At 41.7% G+C, this 16,668-nt stretch overlaps 1 protein-coding gene and 1 pseudogene across 1 annotated transcript; one reads left to right on the top strand and one right to left on the bottom strand.

Moving 5' to 3' along the window:
• Window positions 1–4,972: 4,972 nt before the first annotated feature.
• On the top strand, window positions 4,973–8,779 carry LOC128430784 (dynein regulatory complex subunit 4-like). The gene is made up of 10 exons (XM_053416831.1): window positions 4,973–5,167; window positions 5,736–5,936; window positions 6,055–6,109; window positions 6,549–6,751; window positions 7,005–7,160; window positions 7,321–7,401; window positions 7,535–7,738; window positions 7,882–7,947; window positions 8,031–8,092; window positions 8,593–8,779. Exons 1-10 carry the CDS (start codon window positions 4,973–4,975, stop codon window positions 8,777–8,779), a joined length of 1,410 nt encoding a protein of 469 aa, XP_053272806.1.
• Window positions 8,780–15,861: 7,082 nt separating this feature from the next.
• LOC128436014 (uncharacterized) lies at window positions 15,862–15,980 on the bottom strand (annotated as a pseudogene).
• Between the last annotated feature and the right edge of the window lie 688 nt (window positions 15,981–16,668).

The following is a 16,668-nucleotide window of genomic DNA, read 5'->3' as shown; positions in this document are numbered from 1 at the left end:
CCCCTTTCATTAATTGGCAAGATCAATGTTGTTAAAATGAATATTTTACCAAAATTTCTATTTTTATTCCAGTCGCTTCCTCTTTTTTTGCCAAAACATTTTTTTGACCCACTGGATAAGATGATACGTTCTTTTATTTGGGGTGGGAAACCACCTAGGGTTCGTAAATCTATTTTGCAGAGATGCAGACTTAGTGGAGGACTTGCATTACCTAATTTTCAAACTTACTATTGGGCTGCTCACATTTATAAACTTTGCTATTGGTTAAAATCTCCTGGATCCTCTTGGTGTAAATTAGAATTATCATCCTGTAGGGGGTCTTCTATACCTGCTCTACTTTATTCCTCTTTACCTACAAGACCGTCTTTATATACCGATAATCAAGTGGTTCTTAACACTCTCAAAATCTGGTATCAATTTAGATGGTACTTTAAATTTGTAGCTGCGTCTTCCCTAGGTCCTTTAAATAACAACCATTTATTTCCTCCATCACTTTTGGACTCGACATTTTCAGTGTGGTACAACAAGGGTATTACACAATTCAGATATTTATATGTAAATGGTGTCTTTGATAGTTTTGCAAATTTGTCATCTCGTTATGACCTCCCTGTTACTCACCTGTTTCGCTATTTTCAAACTCGCAACTTTGTGGCTAGGTGTTTTCCTAATTTCCCCTCTTTGCCTACAGAACACCAGTGGGAAACCATGCTATCATTTGTTCCTCATAACAGGAATCATTTCAAAGCTGTATGATATTATCTTAGCTTTTAGCGACCACTCTAATGCTAAACTTAAGTGTACATGGGAAAGGGAACTGGGAATACAAATGCATGAGGAGTCCTGGGAGCAGGCCATAGAGAGGATACGATCTACCACTTCTTTTGCTCGTCTTGGACTTATTCAATTTAAGGTCCTATACAGGACACACTTTTCTAAGTCTAGATTGTATCCAGAAGTGGAAGACAAATGTGATAAATGTTATAGCTCTCCTTGTCACCTTAGCCACATGTTTTTTCTTTGTCCGGATCTGAAAGGTTTCTGGGCGGGTTACTTTACTATTATGTCCACTGTTCTTGGAGTAAACCTCCAACCTTGTCCTCTGATTGCTATATTTGGGATTCCTGACTCTTCACTTGTACTTAACCGTACACAAAAGGACATCATAGCTTTCACATCCTTATTAGCAAGGCGTTCCTTATTGTTACACTGGAAATCTGCTAAATATCCTTCTATCTCCCAGTGGCTCAAAGACGTAATGTTTTTCTTAAAACTTGAGAAAATTAAATATACGTTGAGAGGATGTACAGTCAAATTTTTCCACAAATGGCAACCCTTTATTTCCTATTTCACTAATTTGAGGGTACTTCCCAACTGAATGTGTGCCTGTTACTGTTGTATCTTTTATTATTGCATCAATAACAAGTAATATGTGAGTTGATCATGAGGTGCTGAGTGTGGACGTGGGTGGGGGGGTTGTTCGTTGTTTTTACACGGTACTCTGTACTAATTTAATTCAATCTGATTATCTTCTTCTATATTCATATGTCAGTGTGCATATCCATGTGTTTAAAAGAAAAAAGGAAAGGAAATTGTATCTCTTTCATTGGAAGTATTGTAATGTATCTTTCTAATAAAAATATTTTGAAAAAAATAAAAAAAACCCACTTTCAAAATAAGAGTCCCCACAAACAACCCGCTTACCTAAGGAACTACACATTAACATTCAACAATAAAGTCACTAAATAAAATAGCGTACAGTTGAAATTAGAATAAAACCATACAATTAAAAGCATTTCCATCAGTTTTTTCCTTTTTCTTTGTTGACCCATGAGGTAATTACGACACGGATAAGCGGAACGAGCGAGAGTTGCAAGGCCAAAAGAAAGTCCTTACTAAACAGACAGTCGCAGCTCAAAGGGCATCATATGAGGTGGCATATTTAATTGCACAGGTAAAAAAAACAAGCCATAATCGGCATCGTGAATCGCTGACATGGCCTAGGACATAACTAGCCAGCTGGTGGATAGAGTTAATAAAGGGAAATATGCTTTACAGTTAGATTAATCAACAGATATAATAAACTCTGCCCAGCTGCTTGTTTTCATCAGATACAGTTTTCTAATGGAAAATGTAATGCTGTTTTGCTCTGCGCTCCGCGCTCTGTGCTCCTTGCTCCGGAGTGGACGTGCAAAGGTGAGGGACTATATTCGGAAAACTGTATTGGTATGTGTAGGGACAGGGCTGCAGTGATGCTGGGGGTTAAAGGCAGGACTGAAAGCGTGAGTCTTACAAGTGGCGCCGCACGTAAATTCCGTACACTGTACTATTCACAGAGAATCTCTTGCAAGCAAGCCACTTGAGTTAACCAAAGCTTAAACTTATTCTTGACATTGCGATAAAAATGGTCAACTACATAAAAACACGTCCACTCAATATCAGACTTGCTCTTGTAGGGAAATGTGCTGAGCCGCCGGTATGAACTGCGGGACGAGGTGCGCATATGATCGATCATGGATCCCAGCTCGCTTACCACCTCACTATCAAGTCCCGTCCTGTCCCTTAGGTTGTTTCCCTTTGTGATCATTATTTATGTTCTGTGGTGCGTTTACCTAATCATCTCTCCTCTCGTTTCAGACACGTCATGCCCTCCCCTTGCTTGTGTCCCAGCCTTGTTGATTATCTGCTCCGCCTTGATTGTTTTCACCTGTCTCTAATCACCTTGTGTATATAGTTTTTGTGTCCCTGTATCTATCGTCCCAGCGATTACCCGTTCTTATAGCTCTCTTGTTGCCGACTACCGCCTGTCTAACGGATTACGTCTCTGCCTCTCTCTTTCTGGATACTCTGCCCCATCATCGACTGCCTCCCCATGTACCGACCTTGAACCGTACTTACTATGAATTCTGCCGGTTCCCATTTGGATTTTTGTACTTGTGTATGGACTGCCTATCCATGTACCGATACCAAACAGTAAAGTTTGTCTATTGCACATACCTTTTGTCTCTGAGTCGTGCGATTGGATCCTCAAACTATACTGTATCCTTCACAGGAGAAGCTCAAAGATTTCATCACGAGGCCTGCAAAAGTAATTTGACCAACCAGGAGGAATTCAACAGCGATCTCCAGGAAGAGAAGATGAAGAAGAACATTCTCTAAGAAGAGCTGGAGAAGCACAAAGCTTCTTATAACAAGGTCTGTCAAAGCCATACAACCAACCAGAAGAATTTCAACACAAGCTCCAGGAAGAGAGGAGGAAGTAGAACGTTCTCCAAGAAGAGCTTGAGAAGCTCAAAACTTCTCATCAAGAGGTCAACCAAAGTCATACAACCAACCAGGAGAAGTTAAACACCGAGCTCCCGGAGGAAAAGAAGAAGACCAACGTTCTCCCAGATGAGCTGGAGAGGCCCAAAACCTCTCATCATGAGGTCTGCAAAAGTCATACAACCACCCAGGACAAGTTCAACTCCGAGGTCCAGGAGGAGGAGAAGAAGAAGAAGAACGATCTCCAAGAAGAGCTGGAGAAGCTCAAAGCTTCTCATCACAAGGTCTGGCAAAGTCAGACAACTAAACAGGAGAAGTTGAAAACCGAGTTCCAGGAGGAGAAGAAGAAGAACAGTCTCCAAGAAAAGCTGGAGAAGCTCAAAGCCTCTTATCACGAGGGCTGCCAAAGTCATAACCAACCAGGAGAAGATCAACACCGAGCTGCAGGAGGAAAATAAGAAGAACAACGTTCTCCAAGAAGAGCTGAAAAATCTCAAAGCCTCTCATCACGAGGTCTGCCAAAGTCATAAAACCACTTAGGAGAAGTGAGGATGAACATAGATAGCGTTTCTTGATTAGTGATGATGTACCATTTTGTCTTGTGCCATCTATGATCACATCAAAAAACAAACAATAACAGATGTTTGCTCTAAAAGTATCAGATTTTCCATCTCAATTATTCGCTTTACTCATAAGTAAAATACTGATCCTTAACTACCTAATATTGTGTATAAAGACATGGTTTTGAAGGTTGCCTTTGTGTAAAATTTTAGTTTGTGCAATACTTTTAAAATATATATAACATTTTTTAGTTTTCTTGAATAAAAACATACTCAAATGTAGATCCCTTTTTCTGAAACCAACAACGAAAATTCTTCTCACTCATAAGTGTTTGAGTTCATTAAACACATTTGGAGTTTCAGGGGTAAATAGCATTGCAGCTGAATCCAGTACAATGTAATAAATGAGAACTCAAACGAATAAAATCAATGTGGGAAAAAACTTTTAAAGCCTCCATACTTTTGGTGTCATCAAAGTGTCCATAAGCCATGTTTTAGGACTGACCCTGCTGTTATCCACAGCTGTGGTCATGTAAAAGAACACTAATAAGGATTTCATTAGGCAAATGGTGATGTTTTGTTGTCAGTTTGCTTTAATGTCACAGTGTCATTGATTGCTATGATGTCTGAGATTCCTTTGATTTCATAGCTGGGCCATTTCTATGCCTCCGCGCCTATGCCTATACCAAATGTACCGGTTGCAAAGTTGAAATATTTATACAATCTGAGCAGAACCAAGAGAGTGTGGGTGTTTTGCCTTGGTCAAAAAAGAAGGTAAAGATTACACCATGATGTAAGACACCATCAGGCAATGCCTATAAAACATTACTTTTCTTCATACTTATCCTATTCTTATAATGGTGTATATACTATTTTACAAAGCATTAAGTAGCCTCTAATGAAATGTGAAGTGTTTGTGTTTGAAATATAAGTAAATCTGTAAATATGAACCTTTTTTGCCAAAAAAAAGATGCCCCATTAGTAGTGGACGATGTCCACCTGAGCCCTTACAGCTAGATAAGAGCTGGAATAGAGGGAATGGCAGTTGGGGAGCTTTTGGGGTGACATTGGTTGTAATACTAATTAAAAGCGACTAGAAATATCTCAGATATACTGTAGCAACACCAAAAATATATGTCTGTCTATTTCAGATGGAAGAACAAATTGTGCAGCTTCGAGAGGAGCTGGATCGAGAGAGGGAGGAGAGAGACTACTTTCAGCTGGAGAAGGGCACGATCCTCATCTCTGAGAACACGCAGAGAGAGCTACAGGAGATAAAAGATGAACTTAAAAACCTAGAAAAGGTCATAAGAGAGGATGAGAGGCGCCACCAAGGAGAGATCAAGGTAGGGAGTGGACACTAGTGGTGTTGTCAAAGTGCTCAAAATTTCAGAGACAGGATTTCACATAGTCTGTATTTTAATCCAGAGTATGACAGCACAGGGAACAAGGTGGTCAAGATTTATTTGATTGAATTTGGATGACTTAGTCAGAACAACTTTAACCATCCCACAATGCAGTTTGTACTTGCTTTTGTAGCGTTCAAGTACATTTACCGTCTAACAACAATAACTTTGTCATCACCTTGAAACATTACTGATTGAATCCAAAAATATATTCCTCTTTACTGACAATTGTTTTGTCATGAAAAGCAAGGATTATGGAGATATACTGATCCTTTCATGAGCTCTTCACTGGTGAAATGTAAATCAAAGCTGCTGAATATCTGATCTTTGCCTGTGTGAGAGTAGGATTTAAAGAAAGCTTAAAAGCCCTGTTAAAACAGGGCTACAGACTGGTGTTGCATGGGATCCATTCGGTTTGTAATGGCACAGCCTGATACCCACTACAACAACTAGTGATAGATCAAAAGAGAATGCATTTTATATTCAACTTTTTTGTTCTCCCCACTAGGTGTTGAGGCAGAAGATGAAGCACCACCTTTATGAGCACCAGAACATCATCTCTGAGTTGAGAGCAAATGCTTTAGTCTCAACTGAAATACAGCAAAAAGAGCAACACAAATTAGAGACTGAGCTTCATAAGAGAATGAAGGCCGTCAAGGTTGAGATCGAGGAGATAAACGATGATTACCTCGTCAAGGAGCTCGAACTGGTTTGTAATACACACCAAGTCCACACGGTTTCTAAACTATAACATAAGTTGATACAGTTTTTTTTCTTTTGCCCCGATGTATTTCCTTCAAATGCCTGCGTGGTTGTTGTCTCAACAGAAACATGCAGAAGAAATGACTAAACTGAGGGACAAATTGGAGAAGCAACTGACAGGTAAACTAGAGACGCACTCAGCAGACAGCCTACCTCTACCAAAGCCTTATGTTCAATTGAGCCGAACAAAATTGCACACACTTGAAAATATCAGTCCACTTAATGTACCTGATGTTTTCCTCATCTAGATCCATAAATGATTACCTTGGAAAATGATGAAAATGTAAAAAAAAAAGCCATATTTCGCAATGTTAGAGAAAAAAACTCCTGGTATTTGCCCCTAGGCCAAAATAGGTGGTTTGTGGCCCATTTCCCATCCTTCGACTGACTTTTGTGGAAATCAGTTGTCCTGCATAATCCTGCTGACAAAAGGACAAGGGGGGGATTTAAAACCTCCTTGGTGGAATTAATAATCAATCTAATTTTGAGCTGTTAATTCAACACTACTTGCTGTCTAGAACTAAATGGACGCCATCATTTTGTGTTGCTTTTTGAATAGAAACTGCAGCTGTGTACGAGGAGAAGATGACGTTACTGCTACAGGAGCTGGACAGCATGAGGAAAAATGAGTTCAGTGAGAGAGAAGATAAGGGGAACAGCCACATCGATGGTCTCATATTAGACCACAACAAAGCTCTCAGTGAAGCTAGTGAGCTGGGTAAAGACTTACAACAGGTTGTGGATGGGAATGATTCACTCAAGGTACAAGTTCACACACTCAGCCTCTCTCAGGATAAAACTAAGAAATGCTTGATGCTTCTTTTTGGCCTGCAACTGATAATTATCTTCATCATTGACGAGTTACTTATTGATTATTAATTGTTTTGTGTATACAATTGGTGAAAAATGACTGAATGCTCATTTTTACTGATGAGATCTATTATTATATCTTTTATATTTCTTTTAATTGTTGCAGCATATTTTTTTTAATCACGTTTATTTAACTTCTTTTTAGACACAAATCAAAGAAATGAAGATGAAACACAAGCAGAAGAGCAAGGACCTGATCCCTGTTTTGTCTGATAACAAACGTCTTGCTGAAAATCTTTCAAAAGATATAGAGGAAATCATTGAAAATAAGAAAAGAATGAAACACAGTGGAATGAAAAAGGTTGTTAATATTTACGTCTTAAAAATGTAGGTTACAATTCCAACTTGTACACTTATATTTGTTGCCGTGAGCTCCTTAATTGATTATTTGCTGAGCATGTGTTTTAGTCACTGACGTGTAGCGCACTGTACATTAACATAAGTGACTGTTTTTATGAAAGGACACCAAAGAAAAGATCATAGTAAAGAAGATGAGTGATCTGAAACAGGATCACGAGACGCTGAAAGAGAAATTCAACAAGGTAAAAGTAAAGATTGAGTTGCACTGTGTCATGTCGCTCAAATGTCAACATGATTTGTCTGCACCTTGGGTGTAGCCAGATTTGACTGTTTTTGCATATGTATGTCATGTGTGTGTATGTGAATGTGGCACAGCTTCAGCTTGAGAAGGACGAGCTATACAAGACGCACTATATTCAAAAGGTGCATCATAAAGCTGATCTGACGAAGATGCAGCTGGAAACTAAGCTGAAAGCTCTCACCGACAGTCTGGAGAAGACCAAGGCTCAGCTCCAGTCTGTGCTATCTGCCTCTAACATGGACCAAACAGCCCTTTGTGAGGTCATAAACAACATTGAGGTAACCCTTTTATGTATATCTACCTCATGACTTATTCCTCTGCAGTCACTCATATTCTTGGTTTTTGATCAAGTTAAATTGATGCTGTTTGTACATGAAAGAAAGAGGTTTTGTTGTTTATATGATCTTTTTTTCACTCGTAGGAAAACCTTGACTCCAAAAATAATACCATCAAGATATTACGATATAAGAATGTTCAGATCTCCAAGGTTAGTGGTTATTTCCATATTTGCTTAAATATCAATGATGATATTTGAAAAAATTGCACTGAAAAACCTTTTGGTCCTGACAGGTGCATGGGGATTTGCTGCTGTACTATAAGGCCAAGCTAAAGGCTCTTGGTGTCCCAGTGGAGTAGCTTCGTAGTGGAAAATGTCAGGGACAGGCCTTTGATATTGGCTTTGCCCCAAAAGTGCCAAAACAGACATTTTAATAAAAAAACACCATCAGCTGTGAAGCAGGGACTGTTTCCCTAAAGCAAAACAGCTGAATTAAAAAACATATTTACATTTGTCAAGAAAAGGTTATTGTAGCTTTACTAAGCAACATGTTGCTTTTTCAACCTATACATGTATTTTTTGCTCGAAACAGGTTTAGAAGCATGACCATATGACCAGGGCATCTCTACTTTTTTACAAGGAATGTAAAATAACAGTCAATTCATAATGAGAAGTTGATTTATGGGAGTCCTGACCACCTTGAGACCTGGGCACATGCAAGGTAGGGCTGCTCATTAATCCAGGAATGCATGGAGAGGAAAGACATTTTGTACAAAGAGGGAGTTGAATGGGGGCTTGGTGCATTGAGCTGGGCACCTCACAGCAACTTTGCATGTTCTCCAAGTGCTCTGGCAGTCTCCAAGACTCGCACACGCACTCTCTGTACAGCTTCACGTTCATCACCAACACGGCCAGCTCATCTGTCTTGTTGGCCAGCGAGTTAACATTCCCCATCACACACGAAGGAATAACCGGTTTGAACCTCCACCGCTTCTGCAGGCGCCTCGCCTACACCAACGCGCCAGCTCTGCTTCCGCGGTAGCGCCTCACCAGCTCCTCCGGAATGGGGTGAACTGCGCCGGCAGCTGATCCCTCGTGTTAACAAAGTCCTGACTGCCCTTTTGCAGTCGATCCGTACGTGTATCCATAGGATATAAATATATCTACACAATGCCTCTGAAAAGCAAGTGTAAACAATGACAAACAAACTTAAAAAAGCTAAAATAGACACGAGACATCAGAGCTACTTTGAAAGGCTGCCACTCGCGTTGGTGCCGGAAGTCTAGGAGTTTGAGCGATTAAAGGTAACTACTAGGCTGCATGAGGTTAAACTGGAACTGATTAAAGAACGTAAGTTGTCCCCAGTCTCGCCAGCAGTGTCCACAGATACTTTTGATGTAGTTTATAATTTAAGGTTACTACCTAAATTTTGTGAGAAGGATGTGGATAATTTCTTTGATCTTTTTGAGCTGTTAAGTCAAGCACGCAAGTAGACGTTGCTTTTACAATGTGTGCTCACAGGTAGGGCACAAGAGGCATTCTCTGCCCTAAGTGTAGCAGATAGTCAGAACTATTTCAAGGTTAAGGCTGCAGTACTTAGGGCCTATGAACTTGTGCCGGAGGCATAGCGCAAGCAGTTCAGGAAACTGAGAAGAACAGAAGGGCTAACGTGTGTAGAGCTGGTGCGAGCACTGACCACCCAATTAAATCGCTGGCTTTTAGCTTCTGAGGTAAATGAAATGGAAGATATTAAGGAATAGGTTCTGTTAGAGCAGTTTAAAGATATTCTTCCTTACCGAGTTACTACTTACCTAAATTGGCATCAAGTTAGAAAGATAAGAGGCTGCTGGGTTGGCTAATGAATACTCCTTAACCCATAAGATGTATGACTGGGGGCACAGGTAAGATCTATCTAGTGGTCGTCAGGTTAAACTGAGTGGCGAGGTTTGAGTCCACAGTTAAAGTCCTCGTATGGCTTGATGGATAAAGGGGATCAAAGCAGAACCTGTAACTATTGTCTAGGGGAGGGACACTAGAAGAACAAGTGTCCTGCCCTCGGGTCACAGAACAAGGTTCTCAGAAATAGCCGGGGACCTAAGCCTGCTGCCCTTTTGGCTCGTGCCCACCAGATTGACAGAGAGAAGGCAATGGCAGCTGTAAAATGCCATACTAACCCAAAACTTAATGCAGGAGAATGTGATATTGGTTATACAACTTATCTACATGAGGGTTACGTGGCTCTGCTGGGGAGTGACACAGGATACTGAGGGACACGAGTGCTTAAGAGTCCTTTGTTGTTGAGTCTGTTCTTCCATTTTCTTCTGAAATTGACACAGGGAGTTGTGCGCTGGTTAAAGGAATGGGTATGCAACTGTTTTCGGCTCCTTTGCATCGTTTTTTGTTGTCTTGTGCTTAAGTTAAAGGACATGTGACTCCCCAGCCCTGGAGTTTATCTAGTATCATTCCGTCCTTTATATAGAAAGGCAGATTCATGAATGATATCACCAGCTAATCGTTAACTAGCTCTCTCGCATGCATCCTCGTATCTCCAATTTTGAACCCATCCATGAGCCTCTCTTTCCCTTTCGGGTGGCTCACGGTCATCTCGTATGTTTTCCCTCCTATATGTCTAAATGCGAGCAGCCCTCCGCACAGCTCCGTCACGCACTTCATCAGCTCCATCATCGTTGCCTCACCCTCCATCTCTACCATTACGGTTAGCTCCCTCTCATTCCTCTCACTTCCTGTGCAGCTCTTGCTCTGCGTTATGTCAATTCCTCTCCCGCTATCCCCTCCGTGGGTGACAGCGTTTCTACTCCCCCGCTCCGTGCTTGCCTCCGCCATTGTCGCGAGGTACACTTTCACACAGGCTCAGATACCCCCGCACAGTGCGTCACTGCCGCGGACACACACACACACACACTAAACAAGACAATCACAACGCTAACGTCCGGTTGGATTACATATAAGAAGAAGAACAGGTAGAGGTAGATAGAGTACAAGAAAAATGCTGGGAAGAGAGAGAGAAAAAAAAGGGTCCATAGCAGTCACCCGTGGTGGCTTGTTTCCGTGTCGCAGGTTGATGACGTCACTCCGTGATGCGTTCAAGGGCGTTCAGGCTGGTGTGGCCGTAAGCGAACGATTCAACCCATTTATTATTTCAATAAAAGTGCTATCGTCCACAAAACCTTCTCTAAATACATCGCATTCCCTTCTCTCATAATGGGCCATGTCCCTTCTTAATTTGACGGCATACCTTGCGTGGCTCAGCACCTAGTTTATTAGATTAACATTGCATCCATTCTGTCTTTCATTCACACCAAACAGCCACAGCTTCTTCCAGTCCATCCTCACCGCCAAATCCCCTTTCCAGCATTTGTTTATTAGCTTCATTATTTTTTTTAAGTATGCTGTTAGTTCTCCACATTCATGCATACATGTTTCAACTCCCTCCCCACATACATCACATCCCTTTCCGACCTTGCTGTCAAATTTGCTGATTATTAGGTTGTTATAGATCCGGTTGTGCCTCAAAATGTTCACATTCAATACTATTCCATTTCACCCTCAGATTCTTCCATATCTTTCTTGCATCCAACTCATTCATTACTCTGCTGCACACTTTCTCTGGAGCCGGTCTCCGTATCTCTTTTCCTCTCATACATTCATACATCACTCTGGTTTTCACATTTGTCAGACTCACCTTGCATTACCCTTCTCCCACACACATCTCTATTTCATCACCCCCCCCCCCCCAACATTCTCTCTCTCAATCATTCCCATCCATTCCTTGGGCATAGCATCCTTTATTTTTTCTAATATACCTTTTGCTGTGCCCAGCCATATTTCATCTCCATTCCCTCTAACTTCATCTACCACGGCTTGTGCTCACATGAATCCTGGTATGTACTCATACACCAAATCTTTTATCTTTCTTATCCCTGCCCTCCACATCACCCTGTTATAAATCATTTCTCCCTCCACCGTGATTTTTGGAATTAAAAACACTGGTTGCTCCCATACCTGTCTCACATTCTCGCATTCATACACATTTCTCAAAAACTCTCCCCACGCTCCAAACATCTTTGTGGATTTCAGTCACCCCATTCATCATGCCTTTTTTAATTTTCATGTACATTCCACTCTCCCCACATCCTCCACATTTATTCATTGCCTCTCTCAAAAAGGCCTTCCACACATGGTCTCACCATCATTTTCACCCTTAGTGCTTTCTTTTTCCCCTCTAAATTCACTAACTTCAGTCCCCCGTTCTCAAACAAATTTTCTAATACTTCCCTTGCTATTCACTCCCCTCCCATCCCACAAAAAGTGACTTACAATTCCTTCCACCTCTTTCATAACTTTCACCGGCACATACATAACATTCATCACATATATCATTTTGCTCATTATCAGTGCATTCACCACAACTACCTTACCTTTTAGTTTCAACTTTCTAAGTTTCCAAAACCCTAAAGTTTTCTTTAATCTGTTTATTATTACTTCGTACTGTCTATCTTTCCCTTCCTCTCCCTCAATCCCCAAATTCACTCCTAGCACCTTCATGTACCCTTTATTTTCCTTCAACCCTATCTCTCCCATCTCTTCTCTACTTTCTCCTATGTACATTATTTCAGATTTTTCTATATTTATTTTTGCTCCTGATGCCCTACCATATAACTCCACACTTCCTAGTACCTCAACTACACTTTCCTTATCCCTGACTGTCACTGTTGTGTCATCCGCATATTGGTATAGTGTGCTCACCTGTCCAACCGGTATTTTTATGCCCTTAATCCGCCTATTTTGCAGAATGAGTGCCGCTAACGGCTCTGCTGACAAGGAGTACAGCAAAGCCGATAGCGGACATCCCTGCCTCACTGATCTTTCTAATCTAAATTCACCTGTGACTATCCCATTGACCTTAACCTTACTTACTGCACTTTCATACATTCTCCTCACCCATCCTATCATTCCTAACACTTCATACAAATATCCGTGATCTACTCTATCAAATGCTTTATTAAGATCTAAACTCGCTATAACCCCTCCAATGTTTCCCTTCATGTGTATTATTGTATCCCTAATGCTGGTTATTGTGTCTGCTATGTCTCTCTCTGGTATACTATATGCTTGTGTGCTTCCCACCACTGTCCCTATTACTTCCTTCAATCTGTTTGCTAACACCTTTGCTAAAACCTTATAGTCCCAATTTAACATGGTGAGTGGCCTGTAATTTTCTAATTTGTCCCTACTCCCTTTTTTATAAATGATGCGGCATTTCTCCCTTCTCTTCTATCCATCTATATAATCTCTCCAACACTGGTACTAGTTCTTCTCTAAACTCTATATAAAATTCCCCTATTATTCCATCTATCCCTGGACTTTTATTTCTGCCTAACCCATTTATTGTTTTCTCTATCTCTCCCTTCCTTTGCACACCTCTCTATCCTCATCACTCAGTCTAGCCTCCATCACCTGTCTGCTACTCTCCTCATCTAACTCTTCTTTTTTATATAACTCTCTATAAAATGTTTCCACTATCCCTACAAGAGCTGTTATTTTTTCTTCTATCTTGTCTTCTCTAGCCCTAAGAAATACCCTGTACATTTCCCCCCCTCTATTGCATATCTTGCACCTTCACACTTTCTCTGTTCTATCTCCTTTAGTTCATCTTTCTTCCTTATGTATCCCTCTGTCATACTTTCCTCCTTCCCCAGCTTTCTTCTCCTCTTCCTCTAACTCCTCTTTTAACCTTTTCTCTCTCTTTCCTTCCCCTGTTTTACTGTGTTTTTTGCTCATGTCCCTTATCCCCTCTTTCAACCTTTCCCACCACCTCCCTATGTCTTCCTCATACATTCCGTCATTCATCTCCCACTTTATGTAATCTCTCATTTCTTTTTTATACACCACACTCCCCTTCCTCTTCTCTTTGTTTCCCCTCCTATTGTATATTTTAACACCTTTTGATCGCTATAAGTTGTGGTTATATATTCTATACTCTTTATCCCTTCTGCTAAGCCCTTTGTGCTCAATACTTAATCTATCCTGCTCTGTTTTAATTCCCCTTTCACCAGTTGTATTCTTGAGAACTCTCTCCCCTCTGGATTTCTTTCTCTCCATACGTCAATCAGTCCTTTCATACTTTTTCTAATACCTCTCTTGTTGTATGTTACGCCCCTGGTCTAAGGGGAAACCAGAGACATAACATGTGGTGCTTCTCCCATTCTCCCACTCCCAAGCAGGCCAGTGTCACAAGGTATTTTTGTTTAGGGGTAGCTTTTTATTTAACTTCAGAGGAAGAGAAGGCCAACACAACAAACAATCTATATCCCTACCTTCCTTCTACAAACCAAAAATGTTAACAAAAAGACAAAAGCTTACCTAACTCTTCTATTAGCAAACACAGGAGAAAAAAAGGGTAAAAGAAAATGGCTTCTCCCTCCTACAGGGCTACCACACACAGTTTTTCTATTTTCATACATACACAACACAACAATAATTCAGCCTGACACTGGTCCCAGTTGGATCTGGGAGAATTGGTGGAGAGAGGAAGACTGCAGTCAGTCAGTGGTTCAAGTAGGCTCCTCTCTTCACTCTGGCCAATCCTGGAGCAGCAATCAGGCGGCTCACGCCAATCAGCAGGTCCAACCTGCTAGCAATCAGGCACCCACACACACACACACTCACTCAAGAAGACTGCTCACACTCTTGTTGGAGGAACAGAACAGTAACATATATACACAGCCAGGGTCGTAACATGTATCATTTTTAAAATGCATGTTCTTTGACACATCCAGTTTCCCACACCACACATTAAAGTCCCCAACAATCATACAGTTGTCATCACACATTTTCCCCATTTTTTTCAAACATCACCTTTCTTTCATTCTCCTCATTCGGAGCATACACATTTACCAGCTTCATTTCCTCATTTATATATTCAAATTTGATACCGATCACCCTCCCATCTCCCTCATCATCACACCTTCTCACATTTTCTATCACTCCCCTCTTTGTTAATATCGCTACTCCCCTTGCATTCCCATCTCCATTATTTGCATACACATCTCCCCTCCATTCATACTCCACCTCTTTTATACATCTCTCATCCCAGTGTGTTTCCTGTAAACATTATGTCCTAATTATTCTCCCCATATATCTGATGTCTTTTGGCCCTGAACTCCACATCCACATCTGTTGCAGTGGAATTCCGGGCACTCTCTCATGATGTGGCCCGGTTTTATGCACATCCTACATACCTTCACCTGTTTATCATGCACTACCCGGAAATACTCAGCCCCCAGAGCTGTGTCAAATCTTGCCGAATACGACAACGACTGTATGTGGCTGTTAAATTTCACTTCAGGAACCTTGTTCCGTCAGCCACATTGGTGCCCGGCCACATCCTTCTTTTGATTGGGGATACCACGGAGACACCCCAGAGTTGTCGCTTCCCTATAATATCCCTGTCCTTAATATAAAAAGGCAGGTTCATAAATGACACCACCAGCTCGTCGTTTATTAATTCTCTGACGTGCACCCTCGTCTCTCCCATCTTGTAACCGTCCATTAGCCTGTCTTTTCCCTTCGGGTGGCTCATCGTTATTTCATATTTGTTTTCTGTTAAGTGTCTGCACGCCAGCAGCCCTCCGCACAACTCCCTCACACATCGCATCAACTCCATAGCCGTCGTCTCGCCCTCTCCCTCCGTTTCCACCATTACTGTTAACTCCCTCTCGTTTCTCTCAATGCTTGTGCCACTCTTGCTCACGGAGGTGACAGCGTCTCTGCTATCCCGCTCCGTGTTTGTTTCCGCCATTGTCGCGGGCAAACATCCACACAGGCTCACCCCCAAGGGGGGACACACACACACTTCACAAAACAATCACAACTCTTATCGTCCGGTTGGAGTACATATAAGGAGAAGAGGAATAGGTGGAAGTTGATAGAGTCCAGGAAAAAAGCTGGGAAGGAAAAAAAAAAGGTCCGTAGCAGACACCCATGGTGGCTAGCTTCCGTGTCGCACTCTATGATGCGTTCAGGCTGGTGTGGCCGTAAGCGAATGAGTCCACCCACTGTACCTTATTTATACATGTGAATATGTCAGGGAAAAGTGGAAAAATCTTACACCACCTGGTATTCCCAGGCAGTCTCCCATCCAAGTACTAACAAGGCCTGACCCTGCTTAGCTTCCGAGATCAGACGAGTTCGGGCGTATTCAGATTGGTGTGGCCGTAAGCTTTCATTAGATCAACTTCAACTTCTGCGAATGTCATCTCAACAAGATGGAGATATAAACAACCTCGGTATATATGATTTCATCACACGGTGTGACGGTGGGGGAGCAATTTGATGATTCGCCAAAAAAGAGGGATTTATTATAACTCCTCTGTGCATTATTCCTTCAGCCTCAAACCTCATTTACACATTCACAGTCATCCCCTGATCAGATCGATATCAATATTGAGTCATCATTACAGCGCTACCTGCTGGCTACAGGAAGTGACATGTTTTATACCATGAGGAACTGCTCTTGGCTGCTTTACAATATACAGCTCATATGAGCTGTTGTCAGTTTGCTTTAATGTCACAGTGTCAGTGATGTCAGAATCCTGTGATGTCTTGGATGCAAATATGAAAGATTTATACGATCCCGGGGACCAAGCCGACACTGGATTAAACCCTTCCGCAGAGACCCACCTCCAGGACCACCCTTAAGCCCCCACCCTGAGTGCTGAACCATTGCATGAATTAAAGACCCTCGCGCCCCCGGTACTCCCCTTTGACACTTTGTCAAATTTCTCTGAACCGGACCAAAGTACCCCTCCGCAGAGACCCACCTACAGCACCAGCCGATCCTGGGGACCCCACCGGTTCTGGACCAAAGTACCCCTCCGCAGAGACCAAACATCCCGCACCACCTACTGC

This window comes from Pleuronectes platessa, chromosome 24 (genome assembly GCF_947347685.1).
Source record: "Pleuronectes platessa chromosome 24, fPlePla1.1, whole genome shotgun sequence".
Lineage (NCBI taxonomy): Eukaryota > Metazoa > Chordata > Actinopteri > Pleuronectiformes > Pleuronectidae > Pleuronectes > Pleuronectes platessa.
This window is presented reverse-complemented; position numbering and strand designations above follow the sequence as displayed.